Source organism: Hemiscyllium ocellatum, chromosome 19, assembly GCF_020745735.1.
Source record: "Hemiscyllium ocellatum isolate sHemOce1 chromosome 19, sHemOce1.pat.X.cur, whole genome shotgun sequence".
Classification (NCBI taxonomy): Eukaryota; Metazoa; Chordata; class Chondrichthyes; order Orectolobiformes; family Hemiscylliidae; genus Hemiscyllium; species Hemiscyllium ocellatum.
Window position 1 is genome coordinate 57741176 of NC_083419.1, and position 24801 is coordinate 57765976.

Here is a 24801-nt window from a genome sequence, read left to right on the forward strand (position 1 = left end):
TCACACAGAGGGTGGTGCGCGTATGGAATGAGCTGCCAGAGGAAGTGGTGGAGGCTGATACAGTTAAACAATTTAAAAGGCACCGGAATGAGTATATGACTAGGAAGGATTTAGAGGGGGTGGGCCAAATGCTGTCAAATTGGGTCAGATTGGGATGCCTGGTCAGCGTGGATGAGTTGGACCGAAGGGTCTGTTTCCATGCTGTTTAATTCTACAATCCTACAAATGGAGGAAGCTGCTAGAACAGAAAAACTACCTTTATGTTATCCTTGCAAGCATCGATGCAGTTGTTTGTTTAAACTTTTAACCACAAGACTGAACTGCATAGGTGTTTAAAAACGACTATGCGGTCTCATTGTCTGATGTCATAGGTCCATCATTTGAACCGTTATAAAACAACAATCAGTGACTACCTGCGACAGCCTCTAGAATCAAGGAAATATCCAGATCCACTGGAATTTATGAAGCGTAATGATGGGCATGTAAGCGCCAGGGTGTGGCAACATGTTGGCAAGCTTTATTGTGTTGTAGGATTGTGACTACCATGAAAACATGCCAATACATATGGAAATATCTGAAGAAAAAACACCACGAAGTATTTCTGTCGAATGACTTTCAAAAAGGTCCGCACACCAAGTAGCTCCCCTCCCATACTGTAAAATGATGTGAACTTTTCTGATGGTTGATGGGTTGAATTTTCCCTGACTTGATGTGGGAGTGTAAGATCGATTGAATTCTATGCATTTTGCAGGCTCACCAGGCTATGGAATTCTTTAAGGGAGATTAAAGTGAACATTCCTGGTGATGTCATCTTTTTTTAAGAGATTGGTTGCTAATCTTTGCGTCATCAAATTAGCAGCAAGTTCCAGTTTCTCGTGGCCATGTTCTCTTTGAAAAGGGTGAAAGGTATTTGTAAGCTTGCCAGTAGGAATGCATACCAGCTATCGCTCCATATCCCTCACCCCTAGTTTAATGCTCAACATTTTGAGCATGGTAAGTTGAAATAAGTGTGTTCATTCAAAGCTTAGTCACATTGGGGTCATCTGTGTGATTCACTCTCATTTTCTTGATGGTAATTAAAGCTGATCTTATGTATGATAGTGGCTTCTCTAATTACATAGGTATCAGTACATTTTCTCACTAATTCCGTTTAAAGATTTAGCTGGTTCAGGTGTGAGGACTTAGTTTGCACTGTTAACATGCACACCAGCGGAATGCATTGATTTCTTCAATTTATATACCTACAAAGCTCTATAATGACATTAGATTACTTTTTTAGATTAGATTACTTACAGTGTGGAAACAGGCCCTTCGGCCCAACAAGTCCACACCGACCCGCCGAAGCGCAACCCACCCATACATTATCCCTTACCCCTTACCACTATGGGCAATTTAGAATGGCCAATTCACCTGACCCGCACATCTTTGGACTGTGGGAGGAAACCGGAGCACCCGGAGGAAACCCACGCAGACACGGGGAGAACGTGCAAACTCCACACAGTCAGTCGCCTGAGTCGGGAATTGAACCCGGGTCTCCAGGCGCTGTGAGGCAGCAGTGCTAACCACTGTGCCACCGTGCCGCCCACAAATGTCCAGTTTAACCCACTGAAATGGATACCTTACTACGTATTCCGTTTTTGTCTATAGGGACTAGAGTGCAGTCTGTATGATCTCAATTTGGTGATGTTTTGTCATAACCATTAATCTTTTTTGTTTTCTGGTATCCCATCACCAGGTCACCCTTTATGTACTTGTGCACAGTACACTGATGGTGGCCAGCCAGTCAGTCCCTGGACTGAGGAGATTCTAAAACCCCCCCAATTATATCGGTCGGCCAGGCCTTCCCAATCAAGGATCTTGTCAACAAGGTCTACCCTACGACAGAGAGTAAGCATCCAAAATTCTGGAGCATAAGCCAGAGTTTGCAGCTTTCTGTGTAAATATTCTCAAACTAACTACAAGCCTTCACCATTTCACCAGCATGTAAAGATGATGCAATGCTGTGCTTGTCAAAGTTAGACTGGCCATGTCAATTCTGTTAAGCTTTCTAAAGTGAAATTCACTATTACCTGACATAGTTTAAGCAGGCATTAACCATGGGGAAAAATGTATGCCATGTATGATTTAACTTCTTTAAAGGCTCTCAGTGTTTTAAAGGTCCAGTCCTAGTTGTATAATTGTGAAGATAGACTAGTACCAGTATCAATTCTTGCTGTCTTTTAATTAAAAATCAAATGAATGATTAAAACAATGCATTTGAAACATTAATCTGACCTTTTTTATTGTAGTCAGTAATGTTAAAAAAAATTAATAATTAAGTGATGTCCTTTTTAAATCCAATAAGAAGTCAGGAGAAACCTTTTTACTGCTGGAACAATGAAAATACGGAACCAACTCCCAACCTAGCACTTCCAGCCCTACGCTGGAATCATCAATTAATGCTTTAATTCTACATTGCTGTTACATTGTCTGTTTTAAAACATATTGTGGATTAATCTGTATTGTTGCCTACCCTTTGGGTTTTGTTTCAACTGCACCCTTGGCTCAGTATCTGTTGGTCAGTTTACAGACAGCTCGAATCTTTCCTACTTGTCAGTTGTTTCATGTTAGTTTGATTCTGGCTTCAACAAACAGGAAGACATGAAACCGCTCAACAGCTGGTTAAGAGCATCACGGTCTGTTGAAGTTATTTTACATGCACCATAAATTGTTTGAATTATTACATATCTTATTTATATGCTGGTCCTAAGGTTACAATTACAAACATTCACTCTGTTGGTACAATTAAATCTTCTTTTAGACTTGGCTGCGTGCTTGAAGCAGCAGTGATCCCAGAAACGGGGAATTTGTGGCTGGGCAGGTGGAGTAGGTGCCTCTCTTATCTTGTTACAGGTGCTGTTCACTTGTCTCCTTGTTCTTTCTGCTTTCCCCTGAGAAAACTGTCCAGTATTGACAATCACTTGACAAATGTTTTCGAACACAAACACGACTGCTCGAGTTTTAGTAATTACAATTTTCTTTTCAGTCACTTGTTGAAAGCTTGCTTTTCTACTCCTTTAAATGAAAGCTCAAATGTTCAATTCACCCAAATAACCAGTCTGCAGTGATGTCTCTGATGAGCCCTTTGTTCCCCTGAATTGACGATATCAGGAACAAAATATACAATTCATACATTTGTATGAATTTTATAATTGAGGGACCTGGATGGAGTAGACAGGAAGGACCTGTTTCTAATGTTGTGAGGTCAGCTACTAAAGAGCTTTGACTTAACCTTCCAGATAGAAGAATTAGAGGCTGGTAAGGCTCTGTAAACCACTGTGTGTAAAGGTGGTAAAGCCATATATTTAAAAAGTACAGTGCTCAGATATGCACTTTATGGAGCTCCAAGCAGAATTACATTAGTTAACACTTTTCTCAGCCAGCACAGACATGACGGGTGAATGGTCCTCTTCTGTGCTACAATTCTTTGAACATTTCTACAAAACATAAGATTTTGTAATATCTTTCATGGTATTCATGGTGAGAATTACTGCGATGAAAATGACAAAGACACCCTATCAAAACTGTAAGATCTCATTGTTTTCATTATAGAAATAGAATGGCTAACAGCACAGATTTACAATGGGAACCTTTGTTATATGTCTTGGTAACTGGATTCTTGGCTTTGTATAGAGGAACTGAAACAAATATAAATACATTATCTACAGGCAGCTGCTAGAGGCAAAGGGATATGCTGGGGGTTGGGTATTATGAATTATTGTAATCAGGAGTTAATCAAATCAGTTTCATTTAACTGGTAGCTGAATAATCTATGCAGTTTGAAATTCGTGTTTTTTTTTAAAAAAAGGTGTAAGTAGTTGTTTGCAATTGCTGCAGGCTGTAAGAAATTGCCAGGAAAATGTTGGTGGGCTTTGTGCCAGGACTTGACTGGTGTTCTGGTTCCATCTCTTTGATTGATAGAACTAATTATTATTTTGACTATCTGGCTGTTGAGAGGTGATGAGTCTTCACAAAACACAAGGGAAGAATGCAAATTGTAGTAATTTAAAATGGCTGGAGAGTGATAACAAACCTTGCGAGCTGTGGCTCAGTGGGAGCACACACCTCACATGTTCAAGCTCCACTCTGGAAATTTGAAGCATACAATCCAGCTGTTGATATCATGCCACGCTGAGTAAAGGCTGCCCGCGCTTGTTGGTCATGCTGCCTTTGGAAGGGTGCATTCTGCCAAAGGCCCCCCTCAAACCAAATCCTACCCCCTTGGGTCAGGTGTAAGAGATCCCACACTATTCTGACAAAAGCACAGACCATTCCCGTATCATCTCATGGAGAAATTTGCAAAGAATAGCACCTTTGACCACAAGTCCATCAGGAAGTGGTCAGCAAAAGGAGAGATTAGATTAGATTAGATTAGATTGCTTACAGTGTGGAAACAGGCCCTTCGCCCCAACAAGTCTACATTGACCCGCTAAAGGGCAACCCACCTATTCTGTCGGGTGGTTCCCTGAGCAGTCTGTCAAAATTATTAGCAGACTGGCTAATGACAGAACTTTCCAACAAGCACCAAGATTTGGCTGGTGGTGAGAAGGGCAGTATCTGTGAGATCCTTCATGTTGTGCCCAGACTGTGTGTGCCACTGTGTGCTGCCCTCGAGGAGGCTGTGGGGAGGGGAGGGGAGGGAGGTGGTGTAGAGACTGTCCAATACCACCTTCTGGAAAGGAAGTCTGGAGAAAGATGCAGCTCTGTGATGCACGACTCTGTTCTCTACGGCCTGTTCCCTGGGGCGCACCTCGGGAAAAACATCGACTGCGCCTGGAGGACCCTCAATTTGTTGAAAGACGCTCTTTGGTCTGCCTGAAACATGTTTGACTTCTAGAGCAAGAAGTTGACTTCAACCGAGTGTTGCAGACTGACACATTCCAAAGCCCAGGACGACATGCTGAGGGACGCACTAAAGTTTAGGGCAGCTGTTACCAAGGTGCAGTGGGGGAAAGACCTAGAAACATTGAAAATAGGTGCAGGAGTAGGCCATTCAGCCCTTTGAGCCTGCACCACCATTCAGTATGATCATGGCTAATGCAATTTAGTATTGCATTCCTGCTTTCTCTCTATATCCCTTGATCCCCTTTACCCCCAAGGCCACGTCCAGCTCCCTCTTGAATATATCTAACAAACTGGCCCCAACGGCTTCCTGTGGGAGAGAATTCCACAGGCTCACAGCTTTCTCTGAGTGAAGAAATTCTTCCTCATCTCAGTCTGGAGTGGCTTATCCCTTATTCTTAGACTGTGACCCCTAGTTCTGGACTTCCCCAACATCAGGAACATTCTTCCTGCATTTAGCCTGTTCACTCCCTAAGTCTAAGGTCTTTCTCTCAATGTTAAGTGAGATTTCTCCCAATGTCCTTGATCAACGTTACTGAAGCAGTTAAATTGGTCATTTATCTTATCGCTGTCTTTCTGTGGACAAATTAGTGACTCTACGTTCCTCGATTGACGACACTTCAAAAGCAGCTTGCTGAATTTGAAGTGCGTTGGGATAGTTAGAGGTTGTGAAAAGATGGATGTAAATGCAAGTTGTCTATTGAAGGTGACCAACTATTGATCAGTGTGAAATTTTGTCTGCTGTGCATCTGTTCAATTGTACAGTATCATCCCGTTTAAAACCTTTTCCAAATCTATTGATATTCCCCATGTCTATTTTGCTCGCCTCATTTTAATTGTCTAGAGAAGAGACTGGTTAATGGAGACTTCAGAGGCTTATAGATGTTGCCTTAGCAATCACTGTAACGCTGAAACTTTCGGGCTGGTGTTGGGAGTGGAAGTTAATTAAAATGTTACCAAGTTTTTTTTTAAGTAAAGATTCTTTTGAAGAATGTCCCATTTAAGATGGCATTTTAAAAGTATGACTTTTATCAGGAAGATAAAGAAGAGTTAGTAATGATTTTGAAAAAAGCACCAATGAGGCTATTTTTCACGTAACTTTAACCTGTCTACTTCTGAACGTGTTCCTTCCTGTTCTTTCAGGTCTAACTTTGGCATTGTTATCAAACGTTTGACAAGGGGGGTTATTGTCAATGTCTGACAAAGTCATCTCCATCTTGCAGAGCTGAGTGATGACTTTCTCCTGGCTACTCCATAGACCAAATGCCCATGACCATCAAGCCCTTTTGTCCAGAACAGTCACTGATCTTCTTTCTGTATATTCCCACTTTATAAAACCCACAATCCCCTATAGCATACTGCTTTCTGAGATGCGTTTACAGCATTTCCATCATAGATGTATCACTTCAGCACATTTCTGTTTCCCTAAACTGACTTCTTCCTACCTTGAGTAAAAAGTGAGGTCAGCAGATGCTGGAGATCAGAGCTGAAAATGTGTTGCTGGTTAAAGTGCAGCAGGTCAGGCGGCATCCAAGGAACAGGAAATTCGATGTTTCGGGCTAAAGCCCTTCATCAGGAATTTCTTCCTACCTTGACTCTATTTTTTTCCTCTCCTTAACTGGTCTCTTCTTATGTCATTCTCTTCTGATGCTGAACGCCATTTTAAAAACTTCCAGATTCTATGACCTCTCTATCTGCTCTTTATCACAAATATTCTATCCCTCCAACGTTCAACCCCCACCAGATGACCCCTGAGCTCTCTGCACTTCCTTAATGGAGGTCTAACTAGTTCTCATCAGCCAGCATCTTCTTCCACTTCATTCTGAACTGCTTACCTTTCTACTCCATTCAGTTCTGTCTCACTTAAAAGTTGTTGCTATGGTCATGCATGGATCTTAGCTTTGCTTGCCTTTTCATTGGATATGTTAATGGAATACTCCACACTTGCCTGGATAGGCGCAGCTCCAACAGCACTCAAGAAGCTTGATACCTTCCAGGAAAAAGCCCGCTTGATTGACATCACATCCACAAGCATCCACTTCCTCCACCACTGATACTCAGTAGCAGCAGTGTGTACCATCTACAAGATGCACTGCAGAAATTCACCAAAGAACCTGAGATAGCACCTTCCAAATCCAGCAAGAAGGACAAGGGCATCAGATACATGGGTACACCACTACCTGCAAGTTCCCCTCCAAGCTACTCACTATCCTGACTTGGAAATATATTGCTGATCCTTCATTGTCGCTGGGCCAAAATCCTGGAATTCCCTCCCTAATTGCATTGTGGATTAACCTACAGGTCATGGACTACAGCAGTTCAAGAAGGCAGCTCACCACCACCTTCTCAAGGGCAACTAGGCCAGCCAGCAACGCCCACGTCACATGCACGAATAAAAAAAATTAACTAGCAACTTCAGTTGTCTAAGAAATTGTGGTAATTATTTATCTTATTTGACTAACCACCTGATTAATTAGGGATTTAGGTTCAATAATTTATTTGGATGGATCTCATCTTTCTGTTGGTTTGTTCTTTTTTCATAGGATTACATAACCTCTTGATTTTTAAATGCAAATGCAGGGAATAGAATGTTTTTCTTTTGCATTTAGGTGTAATATAATCTGGGCAAGGCATATGGGGGATAAACCAGCAGGTCACGGTTGGGCTGTTTATGTGATTTTTTTTCTTGATAAACCCCAGACAAGAAACTAATGCTCAAACTCAGAAAGAACGATCTGCTTGGTAATGTTTATCTCATTTCAGCATTTTAAGTGTTCGCTATGTTGTTATGCAAGAGACCAAGGTATAAGCTTATAGTTGAACTTCATATACCAAATTTCACACAGGGAATTAGGGGCACATGCTATACCTATGATTCTCTGAAGTTCTGTACAAGGGCAAGGATTTACCCCCATACTGGACTTGTTAATTGCATAGAAACAAATTTATAGTTTCCATACATCGCGTATTGTTACTCTCTGGAAAATTCCTAGAAGTGTTCCATGTGTTTTCATGAATTCTGTTGACATTTATGCTTTATGTGATGTCATAATCTATGTTTCCATTAAGATGGCTCAGAAGGATGATGTAGTTGTCAAGACGGTGTGTCAAGAAGTTGTCAAGAAGTTGTGGGCGGCACGGTGGCACAGTGGTTAGCACTGCTGCCTCACAGCGCCTGAGACCCGGGTTCAATTCCCGACTCAGGCGACTGACTGTGTGGAATTTGCACGTTCTCCCCGTGTCTGCGTGGGTTTCCTCCGGGTGCTCCGGTTTCCTCCCACAGTCCAAAGATGTGCGGGTCAGGTGAATTGGCCATGCTAAATTGCCCGTAGTGTTAGGTAAGGGGTAAATGTAGGGGTATGGGTGGGTTTCGCTTCGGCGGGTCGGTGTGGACCTGTTGGGCCGAAGGGCCTGTTTCCACATTGTAAGTAATCTAATCTAAAAACTATTTCACTCAGAACTGCTGTCTCTTGAAATGAAGATGGTGTCTACTCAGATTCATGAGTTCCTGCCATGAGTTAACATGTGACTAAATCGGCTGGTTCTTAACTGATTGACCTTTTGTGTAGGATATACCATTCCTCTTTACCTTATCATTCAAGCACCATTTCCCACAGTATTCAGTACCTGAAGATTTACCCCCATGTTAACTTGACTTGATAGTGCTGACTACTGATCCTGTGTGAAGGACTCGCATTAAAACTGTTCAGTCAGGGTGTCAGAGATGCTGAAGGGTGGAATTAATTGGTGATGGGGCTACACAGACGTACATCAATATCCTAAGGGCAACAATACTGTGGACTGAGCTCTTCAATGATATTATTGATGAAAACCATACACACTGCACAGATTAAGGCCTTCAGCTCCATGTTACCCAGGGAATCGAAAGCATTTGAAAAACAGATTCCATCCCATTCTGTTTTCAAGGTCAGCCTGGTATTATGAGTTTTGAATTTTTGCATTAAAGTGTGCAATCATTGGTTGCTACTCAAATCCATTTTGAGTTCATCTGCTTTTGTGATAGGGCTTACATAGACGCAGAGAAGGTGAAAACTCCAAAAGCCCTGTGATAACTGTTCAATTTGTTCACCTTTCATCACTTGTATCCACTTCTTCTCCTATCACTTAGAGTACAATGGCTCCATCTAACCCTGAATATAAAGAGAAGTGTTAACAGTCAAATCAGCATCTCACTATCATTCTGAACACCCACCTTCATTAGCTCCTTTCCTCCACCTACAACTGAACATGGTCATTTTCACTAATATTATATTTGTGCTGACTAATGTTCCTCTTAGTTGCCCTTCTTTGTATGGTGTAAGTGATGGCTAATCCTCTTTCCCAGTCACTAAACTGGTCCCCAAGGGTCAACTAAAAAAAATGTAGCACTGGAAAAGCACAGCAGGTCAGGCAACATTGGAGGAGCAAGAGAATCGACGTTTCGAGCATAAACCCTTCATCAGGAATGTAGGGGGAGGGCGGATGCTGAGAGATAAGTAGGAGGGTGGGGGTGAGGGAAAGGTAGCTGGGAAAGTGATAGGTCAATGTAGGTGGGGGGGGGGGTCATTGTGATAGATCGGTGGGGAGGTTGGAGCAGATAGGTGGGAAGGAAGATTGACAAGTCGAGGGCAGTGCTGAGTTGAAGGGTTGGATCTGGGATGATATGGAGGGAGGGGAGATGTGGAAACTAGTGAAGTCAGTGTTGATGCCATGTAGTTGAAGGGTCCCAAGGCTGAAAATGAGGCGTTCTTCCTGCAGGTGTCGGGTGGCTTGGATTTGGTGAAGGAGGCCCAAGACTCGCATGTCCTTGGGGAAGTGGGAGGCGGGGTTGAAATGGATGGCCACAGGGCAGTGGGTTGTTTGGTGCATGTGTCCCAGAGATTTTCTCTGAAAAGCTCCCCGAGTTGGGTCCTGTCTCCCCAGTGTAGAGGAGACCACATTGAGAACCACGAACGCAGTAGATGAGGTGGATGGATATGCAGGAAAATCTCTGCCGAATGTGAAAAGATCCTTTGGGACCTTGGAAGAAGGTGAGGGTGGTGAGGTGTGAGCGCAGGTTTTACACCTCCTGTGGTGGTAAGGGAAGGTGCTGGGTGTGGAAAGTTGGTTGGTGGGGGGCATGGGACTTAGGGAGTCATGGAGGGAATGGTTTCTGTGGAACGCAGATAGGGGTGGGGAGGGAAATATATTTCTGGTGGTGAGATCTATTTGTAGGTGGTGGAAATATTTTCCGGAGATTAGTGGAATGGAAGGTGAGGAGGAAGGGGTGTCCCCCTCAAGGCTTTTATTTCTATGTGCTTCTTTATACCCGTGACCTCCGCCAAGCAAACCTTTTACTCAGTGTTACAGCTAACATACACTAAATCTCAGCAGTGGACATCCATGCTACAAAGATCTCATAAACATTCTGTGCTTGAACCTTACATCTTGGGCTGACCTTATGTCCTTCATGGGACAATGAAAATCGAATTTCTTTGGATTTTTTCAAAGGCAGAAGGTCAGATTTATTTCTAGCTGTCAGAGGAACCTCAGACCAGGGTGATCACTGTTGTTCTGACGACACCAGTCTTTCTACTGAAGGATCAGTTCTTTCCCAGGACAGGTGTCTGGGATCTCTGCCCAATGCCACTCAATGTTGACTTGGGATTCACTCTGCACTACTTCAGAAGAGAAGTGCGCAAACTTAAAGGGCTGGCAGGAGAATTCTGGGAACCAATGCCATTGTCTCCTAAGGATTCAGCCATAACAATCCTCTTCAGGCAGCACTCACTCCTCCACCCTCTGATTATGTAGTGGTATATGCACTAGACTAACAATCGAGTGATGATTACCGGTGATCCAGGTACTAATCCCACCATGGCAGCGGTTTGAATTTGAGTTCAGTAAAATTCTGGAATTGATGATCACGAAACTGTTGTTGATTGTCGGAGGGGGGGAAAGAAACTTATCTCATTCGTGAATGATATTTAGGGAAGGAAACTGCTTTCCAACCTGATCTTGGCTCTGTGTGACTCCAGACCATTCAACAATGTGGTTGACACTTAGCCCCCTGGGCAATTAGGGATGGGCAATAAATGTTGGTCTGTTAGCGATGCCCACACCCTGTGAATGAGTGAAAAATAAAAGTCTGTACCCTATGCTGCATCAGGCCTTGCTTACCCTTCACCTAAACTCCATATCTAAAATGTTAAGTCCTTGTCCTTATCCTTGTGTTTAAATATTCCATATTTCTATAGTCAGTCTGAAACATGGTCACAACTCGTATGTCTGGAAAGACTCTTCAAGTATCTTGCATTTCTGAGCACGATTCAAGGGAAAAAAATATGCTGTCTAATATGTAATTTGTGTCACATCTCGAGATTTTACCTTTTATTTTCCAGTGGAAACCTCCTTGATTCTGTGTTCTGTTGATACTTTGATTTTTCTTCCTCTTGTCCATTGCTAACCGTGAGGTACAATGTTTGGTAAATTCCTTCTCCTCCCCAAATCTTCACTGTGCGTGAATTAGACTCTTTCATTAATTTATCCTTTTCCAGGGTTTCAAAACTGTGACATATTTTCTTATCCCTCTTGGATTTTTCTTCTTTCCTCAAAATTAGAGTTTTCAAGTGAGATTTGCACCAGTTAATCACTACTAACCAACTACCTCATCTTTTATTTGATATTTTAAGCATAGAGCTGTCTTTCAGGAATAGGCTTTGGCCTGTGACATTTTATGTGGAAAACATTTATACTATCCTGTCAATGCTTCAGGGAGTTGCTGGAACAAAGATTGCTTTTGTTGAGCTCTTTGCCTTGCACCCATCAAGAGAATTTACAATAAATACCAAAGTAAAAAGCTAACAACCTTTATACTATATGAGAGGAGAGTGCTGATTGGCTCACAATGGATTCTAATAGGTAGTGGTATTGTTATGGAAAAGCACCAGTTAATGATGATGGATAGTTTACTGCTAAGCTTTGTTTAAGTTTAACAACAGGTTAATTCGAATTAGATTAGAATAGATTACCTACAGTGTGGAAACAGGCCCTTTGGCCCAACAAGTCCACACCGCCCACTACCCACCCATTCCCCTACATTTACCCTTTACCTAACACTGACTACGGGCAATTAGCATGGCCAATTCACCTGACCTGCACATCTTTGGACTATGGGAGGAAATCAGAGCACCCGGAGGAAACCCACGCAGACACGTGGAGAATGTGCAAACTCCACACAGTCGGTCGCCTGAGTCGGGAATTGAACCTGGGTCTCTGGCGCTGTGAGGCAGCAGTGCTAACCACTGTGCCACCGTATTAATCAAGGCATTTTCATGAGAAGTAAACTTCAGCGAAACTGCCACTTATTTTATTGAGTTGAAGTAGGCATAGTGTGTCTGTATGAGCTTTCTGTGTGTAAAGATCAGAGCACTGTTTCTTATTAAATGTAGCTTCCAGTACACACAAGTACACCATATTGTAAACCTGACTGACAATCTTAGACAAAGCTTGGAAGTGAACTGTCAATCATCAGTTAGCTGGTACATTCTCTATATCAGTGCCTCAAACAGTCAGCGACCACTTGCCAACCAATCAGCACTCTCCTCTCATGCAACATAAATGTTGTTTTGCTTTAGCATTTCTTACACATTTCCTCATGAGTGGAAGTTGAAAAGCTTTGGTAAAATGTGAATTCTTTTCAGCAATATCCAAATCCAGGACTACCGAACAATTGGGGAGAGATGGACTTGCTCACAACTGAACTGTTGAAATGGTCTGGCAAAATCCCTTGCATCCGCTGAAATGGTTAAAATGTGAAAATTCTACTAATTCATTATCGTAGAATGCTTTGAGATGGTCACAGAATTCTTAGCTGAGATAACTAATGATTGGTGTCAAAAACTAAAGATGACCCAACTGTTCACATAGCGTTAATCAATCGGGGGAGATGTTTCTCTTGGCCCAAGTTCACCTGCAGCTAATAATTCAGGAATTTTCTACATTCTTTCCATGTTCCCTTTGTCCAGTGGTAAAACAATCCTTTAGTACAAACAACCCAGTGCTGTTTAGAGGTGATTCTGTTGTATAAAAGCAATATCGTGCTCACCTCCATTAAGAAGTGGATGCGTAGCGTGATTGGGCCTCTGTAGAACTCAGAGTTGGATATGGATTCAGCACAGGGAAGAACCTAAAGTCTGCCTATCATAAACAAAGACCTTCAATACTACATTAAATATGACTTCCCATACTGTTTGACCCAGAGGAGCTTTTCCTCAGCATTGCATCATTCCTAACCAATGAAACCATTGTTTAACAATGCAAGATGTACAATGATATCAGTGGGTAGTAATTTTGGAATGTGGTATGATTCCTAAGTCTGTACTGAGACCTTCAGAAGTGGCTAGGAAGGGATTCCCCCACTCACTTCATGATTTGTTGCTGTTAGCTGAGCGTAATCTGTGCTTTGAGAATTCTCAAAGTTAGCCAGTGGCTTTGCCATCCAGAAATTATCTCTCATCCTACACACGAGCAGATTTTTTTGAGCTTACTGTCAAACAAAACAACACTCCAATGATCTGATCAATGCAATGGAAACTCTTGGATGTTCTGCATTCCAGTGCATTAGCATGACCTAGATTCATGGCCCACAGCCAATGCTTTGGCAAAACAAAAAAAATGCGGTCGCTGAAAATCTGAAATAAAAGCAAAATTTCAGCAGGCATGGCAGCATCTGTGGAGAGAGAGAGCAGAGCTAGTGATCACCTGAAGTGTTGTTCTGAACAGAAGTCATATTGGGCTCGGAACCTCAATAGTGTCACTCTCTCCATTGGTTTGGTCTTTGGAATTGTTGATATTTAACTGGGATACGCACATATCTGGGATATGTAGAGAATTCTATGTGTAATGTGTATTTGAGGTGCTCTTATATTCCAGTTCAATGGCCCCTCACTGGGCAAGTCCAGAGGAAAAGGAAAATTTGGTAGCAGCTCCTGTCTCTGACCTATTCATGCATGTTGTCACAAAACTGAAGGGAAAATTAATCAAACAGTGTTCATCCTTCAGCTCAAGAAGTAAATTACTACTGCTCACCGGCACTGAAAAATATTCTAAAGTCACAGAGTCAAAGAGATGCACAGCACAGAAACAGACCCTTCGGTCCAATTTGTCCAAACTGTCCAGATATCCTAACCTAATCTATTCCCATTTGCCAGCTTTTAGCCCATATCCCTCCAAACCCTTCCCATTCATGTACCCACCCAGATGTCTTTTAAATGTTGTAATTGTATCAGCCTCCATTACCTCCTCTGACAGCTCATTCTGTACATGCAGTTGTGTACGGTAATGTTAAAACTCTATAAATGTTCGCACTTCCCAATATATTGTAGACACAATTGCCTTTTCACCCTATAAAATATTTACACTTTTAATTAACTTTCAGCCAGGGTCACACGGAATCTGACCTCATTCCACGTTTGGTCCAAACATAGCCAAGTGAACTCCAGTTCAGACATGAGGTGAGAGTGACAGCCTCTATCATTAAGGCAGCATTTCACCAAATTTAGCATCAAGGAGACTTGGCAAAACTGTCATTGAAATCAGGGAGAAAATGCTCTACTGGTTGGAGTCATACCTTGCATATGGGAAGATGGTTGTGGTTGTTGGAGGTCAGTCATCTCAGCTCCAGCGTATCTCAGCAGGAGCCCCTCGGGGTAGTGTCCTCAGCCTACCCGGCTTTAGCTGCTTCATCAATGACCTTCCCTTCATCATAAGGTCAGAAGTGGCAATATCGCTGATTATTGCACAATCTTAAGCACCATTCACAGCTTCTCAGATACTGAATCAGTCCGTGTCCAAATGCGGCAAGACCCGCACAGTCTCCAGCTTTGGGCTGACAAATGGCAAATAACATTTGCGCCACAAGTGCCAGGCAATGACCATCTCCAGCAAGACAGAATCTATCATCGCCCCTTGATATTCAATGGCATGCCATTACCAACATTCTGGAGATTACCATTGATCACTGGGAGCTCAGTGTTGACAGGTCATTGAGGGAGATCACCTGTCTCTTCAACATAATCTTCTGGAGTTTTTTTATAACCTCACCATCCCATTGGACCCCAAGATCACATAACCTCTCATCACCAAAGCTGCCTACTTGCACATCTGTGTCTGTGCTCTCTCTGGGCTAATCTGTGTTGGGACTCATTTAGACCTTTAATTATTCCAGATTCAGCCATTCCACATTACTCACTAAACTTGGATCTGCTGCTCATATTAGAATCTGCTCTTACAGTATATCCCTGTGCTATCCCAACAGTGGTTCCTGTTCTACCAAGATGTCCTTTTTAAAATTTTCATCCTTGTCTTCAACTGGACTGGCAGCCTCCTGTTGTATCTCTGTAGCTTACTGTAACTCTTCAGCCCTCTGAGCTATCTGTATTCCTCCAACTTTGGCTTCTTCTATACCCCACATTTGAATTGCTTCACTCTGAAAGACTTTCCTATTTCTCCACTAAGTTTTTCTTTAAAAAAATCAACTTGGTCCACGGCTTGGTGCCATGTTTTGTCTGATAATTGCTAATTATTCAAGGAACCACGGGAGAAGAAGAAATAAATACAAAGACTTGTTTGGAGAGTTTAGTGAGATGGGAGGCTGACTCGTTAATGAGATGTCTAACATGCACTATTCCCTGTCAATTGGCTAGTGAGAAACTCACCATGCCGTGTCTGAAAAACATAAACAGTTACAGAATCACAGCATTGTTATGGTGCAGAATGAGGCCATTCAACCCCATTGTGTCTGCTTTTCCATTAGTGCCAATCTCCTGCCTTCTCCCCCAAATTCCTGCACACCATTGCTATTGAAAAGAAACATCCAAGGTCCTCTTGAATGCCTGAAGTGAACCTGCCTCCACCACATTTCCAGGCAACACATGCCATACCTTAACATTGCTTCTGATATCAAAGGAGGCCTCTCCATATTAGTTACCTGTATCTACCACTCATGCTGGCATAGCCCATGTCCCTCAGACCCTTATAAGGAATTTGGTACATTTGCCTTCATTGGTCAATGCATAGAGTAGAGCAGTTGGGATGCCATGTTGCGACTGTACAGGACATTGGCGAGGCCACTTCTGCAATGCTGTGTGCAGCTCTGGTCGCCCTGCTGTAGGAAGGAGATTATTAAATTAGAGAGGGTGCAGAAAAGAGTTACCAGTATATTATAGGGAATGGAAGATCTCAGGCATAAGTAGAGACATAGGAGGTTAAGGGGTGACCTTACAGAAGTTTATGAAATCATGAGCCATAGATAAGGTGAAAAGCAAAGTTCTTTTCCTTGTAGGGGAGTTCAAAACTAGAGGGCATAGGTTTAAGGTGAGAGGAGAAAGATTTCAAAGGGACCTGAGGTGCAACTTTTCACACCAAGGGTGGTGCATATATGGAATGAACTGCCAGAGGAAGTGGTAGGTGCAGGTACAGTCACAGCAATTAAAAGACATGAATAAGAAATATTTAGAGGGTTTCGGCCAAACGCAGGCGAATGGGACCAGTTCAGTTTAGGAAAGCTGGTCGGCATGGATGTGGTGAACCGAAGAGCCTGTTTCTGTGCTGTATGATTGACTCTATGGCCACGGTGTTTACAGATTACATTTTATGATTTGATGTATGACCTTCACTTTCCTTAGAGCACAGTGTTTTGCGAGCTGCATGTTTGATGCATCAAAATGAAGGGTTGCTTTTAGAGATTTTTGCCCAATTACAAAATAATATTGGAACACATTTTACGTTGCTACAACACTTGAGGTTAAGATTTAACTGATAAGACCGAGCAACTCCCTTTAGCATACCAATGCTTCTTCCTCCAAAACATTAACACTCCCAAAATCACTTCAAATTCCTTTAGCATAAACCCAATGACCTATTCCAAACCTTTACCATTCTTTCATCTTTTGCATTGGTTGTTACTTTTTTCATCAGCTTATTTTTGGTCTCCATTGGTCTATTTTTGAGTAATTCCTCAGTTATACCGTTTAATATTTAATATCTTTCACAGCAGTCTGCCCTTTATTGGTTTTCTTTCCAGATTGTAAGTGTTCAAGTGTCTTGTCACCCCTAGTGTAATATTGTTTTGTCACCCCTAGTGTAATATGGCATTTTCTTGTGAACTCATACCTCAGATCGCTTAGCATAGCACTGTAAAACAATCCCATGTTTGCTGTTAGCTTGCTACCAGTGCTGCTAACCTCTAACTGGGAGTAGTAGGGTTGCTGAAATTCTCTATACCACCTCCACTCTGTTACAGACCAGACCAGACCCCCTCAAAATATTTTAAGAAGGTAGCCTAGACCCTAACATTTCCTTATTTTGAAGGTAGATGCAAAGTGTGTGTGTGATGTGATTAGTCAAACTATTTGACATTAAGCAAAGCTCAATTTATTTAAACAATATATTAACATTAAAATACCAACAAAAGAAAGAGGAATTTAGAATAACTGAACTATTGGAAGACTTCCCTGAAAAATAGATACAGTACCCATCACTAATTAACTGTTCCAGCATCGTAACATCGCATAAACATACCTGGCAAAACAGCAAATTCAGACACAGATTCTTACATGCAGTTCTCCAACCCAGGACAGAGAGATTTCAAGAGAAAAGTCAAACAATGTTGCAGCCAAAAGACTTTCTTTGAAGCTTCCAACTCTTTTGAGACCCCAGACAGCTTATGATGTTACCGAAGAAACCAAACCCAGAAATCCAGATCAGTGAGAGCTGGCCACACCCATTCAGGCTGCTTCCATTGTTTCAACTTCTATAAACAAACCTAAAGGCCTCACAAATTGTTTACTTATGTCATCTTGAAATAACCACTTTGGTGTCTCTGCCTTACAACCTCTCTTCAAAACAAAACAGAACAAAATGCCCTTTTCAAGTGACAGCATCATCACAACTCCCCCTGTTTCATTCAGATATAGATCTGGGTCTGCAAATGGTGCCTGTCCTGAATTTAAGGTGGACGTTGAGAATCTTTGTTTGTGTGGTTTTGTGAGTACGTCACTTTGTCCTTCCACCCTCATGTACAATGCATTGGAGGTCATGGAGTAACTACAACTGCATTTAGATTAAGCATTTAAAATCTTGAACCATCCCAAGCCCCTTCACAGAAGTGTTGTCCAACAGAATTTGACTGCAGTAAGCTGAAGTGTAAACTGATTATTTTTCATTCCTTCTTTTAATTCTTGAGAGCACACGGCAGTAGAAAGCTTGATGTCTCCACGTGGTAAATATTGTACCAGTTTAAGGCCTCGTGTAACTCTGTGACATGGTCTTTGCTGACTTCCTTGCTGCGGTTCACCTTCCCTTGCACAGATTTTTAAAAAAAGAATTCAGTGCTGGCACTGTGCTGTTCAGATTTCCCATGCCCTCCAAATGTTTTTGTAGGGCAGAGACTCTGAATTTGTTTATTTCCTGTTACCGTTTTTGTGATGAGAAGCTACAGTAACAGTGAAGCCTGAACTTTCAAATGACAAAACAAAAATCATGGCTGGGAGAGTCTATCACCTGAGCATCAGATAACGTGCAACGCACAGGCACATAAATGAACCACATTTCTGTGAAGCTTGCTAGAAAGGAATGCAAGTCAAAACATAACACTTGGGATATCTCCTAAGATACATTAACAATCTTCATTCGTGAACACAACTGTTTATTGAGACAGTTAAACCAGCTGGTACAGGTACTTTTCCCCAGTGTTGATTCTGCGTGATGTTGATAAGGCTGTCTGGTGACAGCACACACAAGAAGGCAAGAAATAGGAGCAGGAGTAGACTTTCCTGGACTCCTGCCTAAAACTGTCTGTTTCAGTGACCTGGACCTCAGACTGCAGACTGTCTTATGTTGTGTCAGACAGAGTTCTTTGAGAGCAATCCAGAAGTCTGGATAGAGGGAAAATATAATTGATTCCATGACTTTCTTAGGCAGAAGCCCTCTGATACCTCGTTCAAGAGGATATGCTCTTCATATTTGTCCTTGACAAGCATTGGTGTTCAAAGATCTTAATGGTTGGCTACATGTTCAATGGCCTAAGCGTGTTTCAGGAGCTTCAATTGTCAAGTTATAATCAAGATCGAGCCTACACACAGTCTATGATAGGTGCCACAGATCAGGGCTTTGATTCCCACGGCTAGTGGGTCTACCTCACTGTGGTAATGGCTGGGTTGATCCTCTTTAAGGTTTCCCTCAGCTATATTCTATGAAGGGCCGCATTTTCTCAGCCACTATGTAATGTTAAAACACAGCTTTTGTTCCTTGTTATGCAGCACTGCCGGCATGGAATCTGCGTGAACAAAGAGATGGCAGCGAGGCCAGTGGATGGAGAGTGGGGACCCTGGGGATCATACGGAGCATGTTCACGAACATGTGGTGGAGGGATAAGGAGTGCAGTAAGAGACTGCAACAAGCCAGAGTAAGTTTCTTCTGAACTGTGGTGCACCGGCCACTTTAAAATGATTTCTTGAGGTGGGTGATGGGTGTCAGCGAATTCACATTCTGCAGCCGTATCTGTTTGATTTTCATGTACCTTGGAAACCATTCCAATCTTCCCAAAGACATTCATAAACTGAGCTCCTAAAACAAGGCTGTTGACAAGAGCTTTATTGCACTCCATTAAAGGAAGGAAATTGTATGCTCTTCAACTGTGGGCCTCTCAAACAAATCTCAGAGTTGACAGGCTATTCCGTGGAGATGTATTATTTGTCCTTTGTTCAATCGCCATACATAAAAGTAAATAAAGATCAGTCATGCAAAGGAAACAGGAATATCTAAAGGCAATATCACTTGTTCTACACCTCGTGAGGGCAGTTTGACCAATTTGATGCTCTTAGGTAGACAATCACAAACTGTATTGCTCTGTGTTTGCAGTGTTCTGTTTACTATTCTAATTGGTTTATTGTTCATGTTGTTCAAACATTGATTTGATCTTAAAGGATCACAGTAATTTCTTTACCAGAAATGTTGAATGTTAGCAATGTCTTGATGCTTTGCAGAGAAATTGAAAATTTGTTTTTAAATTCACATTATGATTCAACATTTTTCACAGTGGTTATACTGCACATGCTGGAGATCTGAAATGAAAACAGAAACACAACAGGTTTGGCAGCATCTGTGATAAGAGAAAAAGAGTTGATGTTTCAGATCTAATGCGAACTCTTCAGATCTTTATCCTCTAAGTACGGACTTCGTTTTGCATTTTTGCACTTCAGTTTCAAAGCAGTAGAAGACTTTTCATAGAATCGTACAATTCCCATAGTATGGAAACAAGCCATTAGGCCCAACTAGTCCATGTGACCCTCCAAACAGCATCTGACCCAGACTCTATCCCTGTGACCCTGCATTTCCCATTGCTAATCCATCCAGTTTGCACATCCCTGGACACTATGGATACTTTAGCATGACCTGTCCACTTAGTGAAGCTGTGCTGGTGTGCATCTCTAATGAGGATCATGCCATGCCAGTGGTTGACTGCACCCAATGGGACAGCTACTGGTAGGTGGCTGCATTTTGTGTCTTCAGTGGAGAAGTTATTCTATCAAGTAAAAAGTGAGGTCTGCAGATGCTGGAGATCACAGCTGCAAATGTGTTGCTGGTCAAAGCACAGCAGGCCAGGCAGCATCTCATTTGGATGCTGCCTGGCCTGCTGTGCTTTGACCAGCAACACATTTGCAAGTTATTCTATCAGATTATCAGCTGATATTGAGACTTGGGTCTAGTTCCCTATAACTGGACAGCAAATTATTGAAGAAAGTTAAAAGCAAATTACTGCGGATGCTGGAATCTGAAACCAAAAGAGCACAGATGCTGCCAGATCTGCCGAGATTTTCCAGCATTTTCTCTTTTGGTTGGTGATTGAAGAAAGTTAATTTGGCAGTCTGTACATTGTTTAATAAAGTGGATAAGTTGAGATTAATGATCCTGTGCACCTCATAAATTTCGACTGATTAAATAATACATTTAAGTTTTTTGCTTGATGGAAAACAAGTTCTTTGTGTTATCCCTTTGATTTTACAGCATCTGACATGTAAGGCGGTAATTTTTATTGACACGAGATTGAGATTTTGCGTACCATCCAAGTCATCCGAATCACGTGTTTGCTTCTGTCGTAAGCTGTTGGCTTTTGTCCCAAACAGACCCAGAAACGGTGGGAAGTATTGTGTGGGTCGCAGAATGAAATTCCGATCCTGTAACACAGAGCCTTGTCCGAAGGGAAGGAAGGACTTCAGAGAAGAGCAATGCTCAGAGTTTGATGGGAAGCATTTTAACATCAATGGCTTGCCGCCAAATGTGCGCTGGCTTCCAAAGTACAGTGGCAGTAAGTATTCCAGTGTGTTTGCAACGCTGCAGAAACCTGTGATATTTGAACTCATTGCAAATATGCGTGCTCTGTTGTTGCAGTTCTGATGAAGGATCGGTGCAAACTTTTCTGCCGTGTGGCTGGAACTACAGCATATTATCAACTCAAAGACCGTGCCACTGATGGTACTCCTTGTGGGCCTGATACAAATGATGTCTGTGTGCAAGGCCTGTGCAGGGTAAGTTGAGAATTACATCTTATTGCAAACCTAATGCATTTAACCTCTTCTCCAGATATGGAGCTGGGTGAGAGCTGAGCTGAAGCTGTGCAAACACCACGGAAAGTGGGAAGCATATGAGAGTTGATTCTGAGAGGTTGGGAAGCCTGCAGATTTGGCTTGACACCCTGAGGTATGAAGTGTGTCAATGACAACTGAGCCTGGTCAAACTGAATGAGTGCAGCTCTATCACTATTTGGCACCATCCAGACAAAGCAGCCCACTTGATCATCATCCAAACCACCACCTTAAATATTCATTTCTCTACTTGCTGATACAGAGTGGTTGGTTGTGGTTTTTATTACTGATAAGATAAGCACCAGTAACCCACCAAGCTCTTACAGGAGCAATTTACAAACATCCCAATCTCTACAACCTTGAAGGCCAGCAGGCAGGGCCAAATTAGAAATCATGGACCCCCATGGCCCTGCCCCGATCCCATGGCATCATCAGTCCCAACTGTTGGGCTATAATGCCCCTCCCTCTGTCCTCAGTCTTGGCAGCAAATGCACAGGAACACCAACAAACTCCCCTCCAATTCACACACCATCCTCTACCATTGTTCCTTCACTGTTGCTGGGTCAAAGTCTGGAACTTGGAACTCCCTTTCAAAGAGGGCCAGGGGTGTACTTACAGCACAGCGACTGCAGCAGCACCACTTTCTCATGGGCAACTCGGATGAGCAATAAGTGCAATTTATTGATTTCCGCTGTTGCTGTTTGGTTTAAGTTAATAATACTTTGTTGGATATCTTATTGTGTGGCCCAGCTGTGGTTTGCCAAATGCTGAGTATCTATCTTCGCTAGTGAAGCCAGCACCAGGCCAAATTTGTCTGCATTCTTAACTAGGACAAGTTTTATGTTTATTGATAGCTTTACCTACTCTCCTAATTAATTTATTTGTGTGACAGCTTATAGAAACCGGTAATGGTGCATTCATCATGGTTTGGGGAATTACACATTCTATGATAGCTATTGTTCTACGTTTAATCCCTAATTTGCTCTTTTGCAGCAAGCTGGATGTGATCATGTACTGAATTCCAAAGCAAGGAGGGATAAATGTGGAGTGTGTGGTGGAGATAATTCCTCATGTCGGACTCTAGCTGGCACTTTTAATAATGCACAATATGGTAAGCTGTGTTTGATGGATGGATTGGGAATAGCAAGATGATGCAGACAAGAGCTTTTCTTCACTGGTGACCCCATTTTTATTCTTAAAGCACCAATTTTGCATTTTACATCTTGGATTCTAGCTTTACGTTTCTGAACATAAGAACAGATAAGACCCAGGTGATAATTGCGAAACTTCAGTTACTGATTGTAAAAACCTACTGATCAAGGATCGGATAATTTAGTGAACGTTTGTGCATCGGAGAATTAATGATGATTCTTGTAATGAAGGAGGTCTTCCTTTGTTGAATAGTGAAAATTAATTTATCATTAATATGCTTTTATGACATTGGACTTTGAGGTCAGTGACTTTGCTGCTAAATTCAAAAACAAAAATCTGCCCTCATGTTAACTTTCTTTATTCGAATGTGACATTTAATCTGTGGTGCCAGCAATAGTGAATACACCTGGAAAGCTGGCCAGCCAAACATATTAAAAAGTTTTCACAGATCAGAACGCAGATAATAGACAGCTGAGATTATGATTCACATTTTATGGCATTGTATGAAAGCTAAATAACTATTTGTATATGTATACGTAGTGAATTAGTATAGAAACTTATCACAAGCTGGAGAAAAAATGTTTATTTTCATGATTACAGAATTTAAAATATTAAAGGGAATGATGTTCCACATTTTTAAGAAAAAGATCTGTTTAGCAGTGATTATGACTTACTATGCCAATAAATCTCAGTTGCACCCCATTAAGGCTTAACATTTTCAACAGTCTTAATAAAAATAGTGTCGAAGGTTGAAGTTCACAATTCAATGATTGTGTGTTGCTTGGATGTCAATGACAGCAACCTCTTTATTTTCATTTTCGTGTGTGAGTGTGCGCACACGCGCACCAGAAGTTACTGTAATATTACTGTGCAACGACGGTGTGCACTGGCATTTTCACTGCCATTACACCTGCAACATCCAGCCCAAGATTTTTCAAGTGAATTTCAAATACTTGCTTTTTTTATGATGGAAAGCAAAGTTCTTTTGCATTGGCTTCTGCATAGACAATATGCTTAACTGACTGGAGGCGTTTGTAGAGGGCTAATCTAGTCCAGCTGGTTTCCTTTAATAATATTTTCCAGTGCTTGTAATTCATGAGAATTGATTTTATGACTTTGAAATACTTTGTGTAAGACAGCCAGCAATTTGTTTACTTAGCACATAGTAAAATGTCCCAGTGCCCTCCACATGAGTGCACTGGAGCACCTAAAGTGATATTGGTATTAGTGACCAAAAGCACGAACAAAGAGACAGGTTTAAAAGAGACCAGGGTGGAGAGATTTAAGAACAAAGTGAGCACTTAGGGAATTTTCTCAGCTGATTACATGAAAGTAAGTAAAGCTACTGATGCTGAAATCAAGTGTGAAAAAGATAAACAACCCATTGAAAGCTTGTTATATGCAGGAAATGTATTTGAACAATGCATCTGATTAATAATGCTTTGGCAATTGGCTACTTTGATCCAATGTTTCAAAGCTGTAGGAATTCTGTAAACACTGTCTCTTTACCCTGTTCCCAATTCTCTGTGTCTATCAGCTGTCACAGAGGGATTGCTGTCATTACCCGTGTTTCAAATATGAGATAGGCAGCTGCAATGATTTTGTTCTTCAAATCTGACACAACCAGATGTTCAGTGCTTTGTTACTGTAGGATTGTCAAAGTTGCCTGCAGGAGGTGGTGGACTGAGATAACCCTCTACATTCCACATGCATCATGATCAGCCTGCTAGTTAGCGTGTGCCTAGAAGAATGATTTTATATTACTGGACCTGGGCAATGTGTCAGCATATGGCTGGAACAATGGAACTTTGTTACTGGACCGAAGGTGGACATTCATCAATGAGGATTGCAGGCAGCTCTGTGATGGAGTGCAATTTGATCCTAGTCATACACATTCAAAGTTAAAAATCACACAACACCAGATTAGAGCCCACCAGGTTTAATTGGAAGCACTAGCTTTCGGAGCGCTACTCCTTTATCAGGTGGTTGTGCTGAAGGAGGTAATAAACCACTTGATGAAGGAGCGTCGCTCCGAAAGCTGGTCCTTCCAATTAAACCTGTTGGACTATAACCTGGTGTTGTGTGATTTTTAACTTTGTACACCACAGTCCAACACCGGCATCTCCACATCATGATACACATT

At 41.9% G+C, this 24801-nt stretch overlaps 1 protein-coding gene across 6 annotated transcripts in view; it reads left to right on the forward strand.

Moving 5' to 3' along the window:
- Window positions 1-24801, forward strand: part of LOC132824993 (A disintegrin and metalloproteinase with thrombospondin motifs 20-like) — a 383141-nt gene that overhangs the window by 178801 nt on the left and 179539 nt on the right. For all 6 annotated transcript variants that reach the window (XM_060839950.1, XM_060839951.1, XM_060839954.1 and 3 more), the window contains 4 exons: window positions 19182-19327; window positions 21048-21229; window positions 21313-21449; window positions 22500-22617. In XM_060839950.1, coding sequence (XP_060695933.1) covers window positions 19182-19327; window positions 21048-21229; window positions 21313-21449; window positions 22500-22617 — 583 coding nt within the window. The remainder of the gene's footprint in view (window positions 1-19181; window positions 19328-21047; window positions 21230-21312; window positions 21450-22499; window positions 22618-24801) is intronic.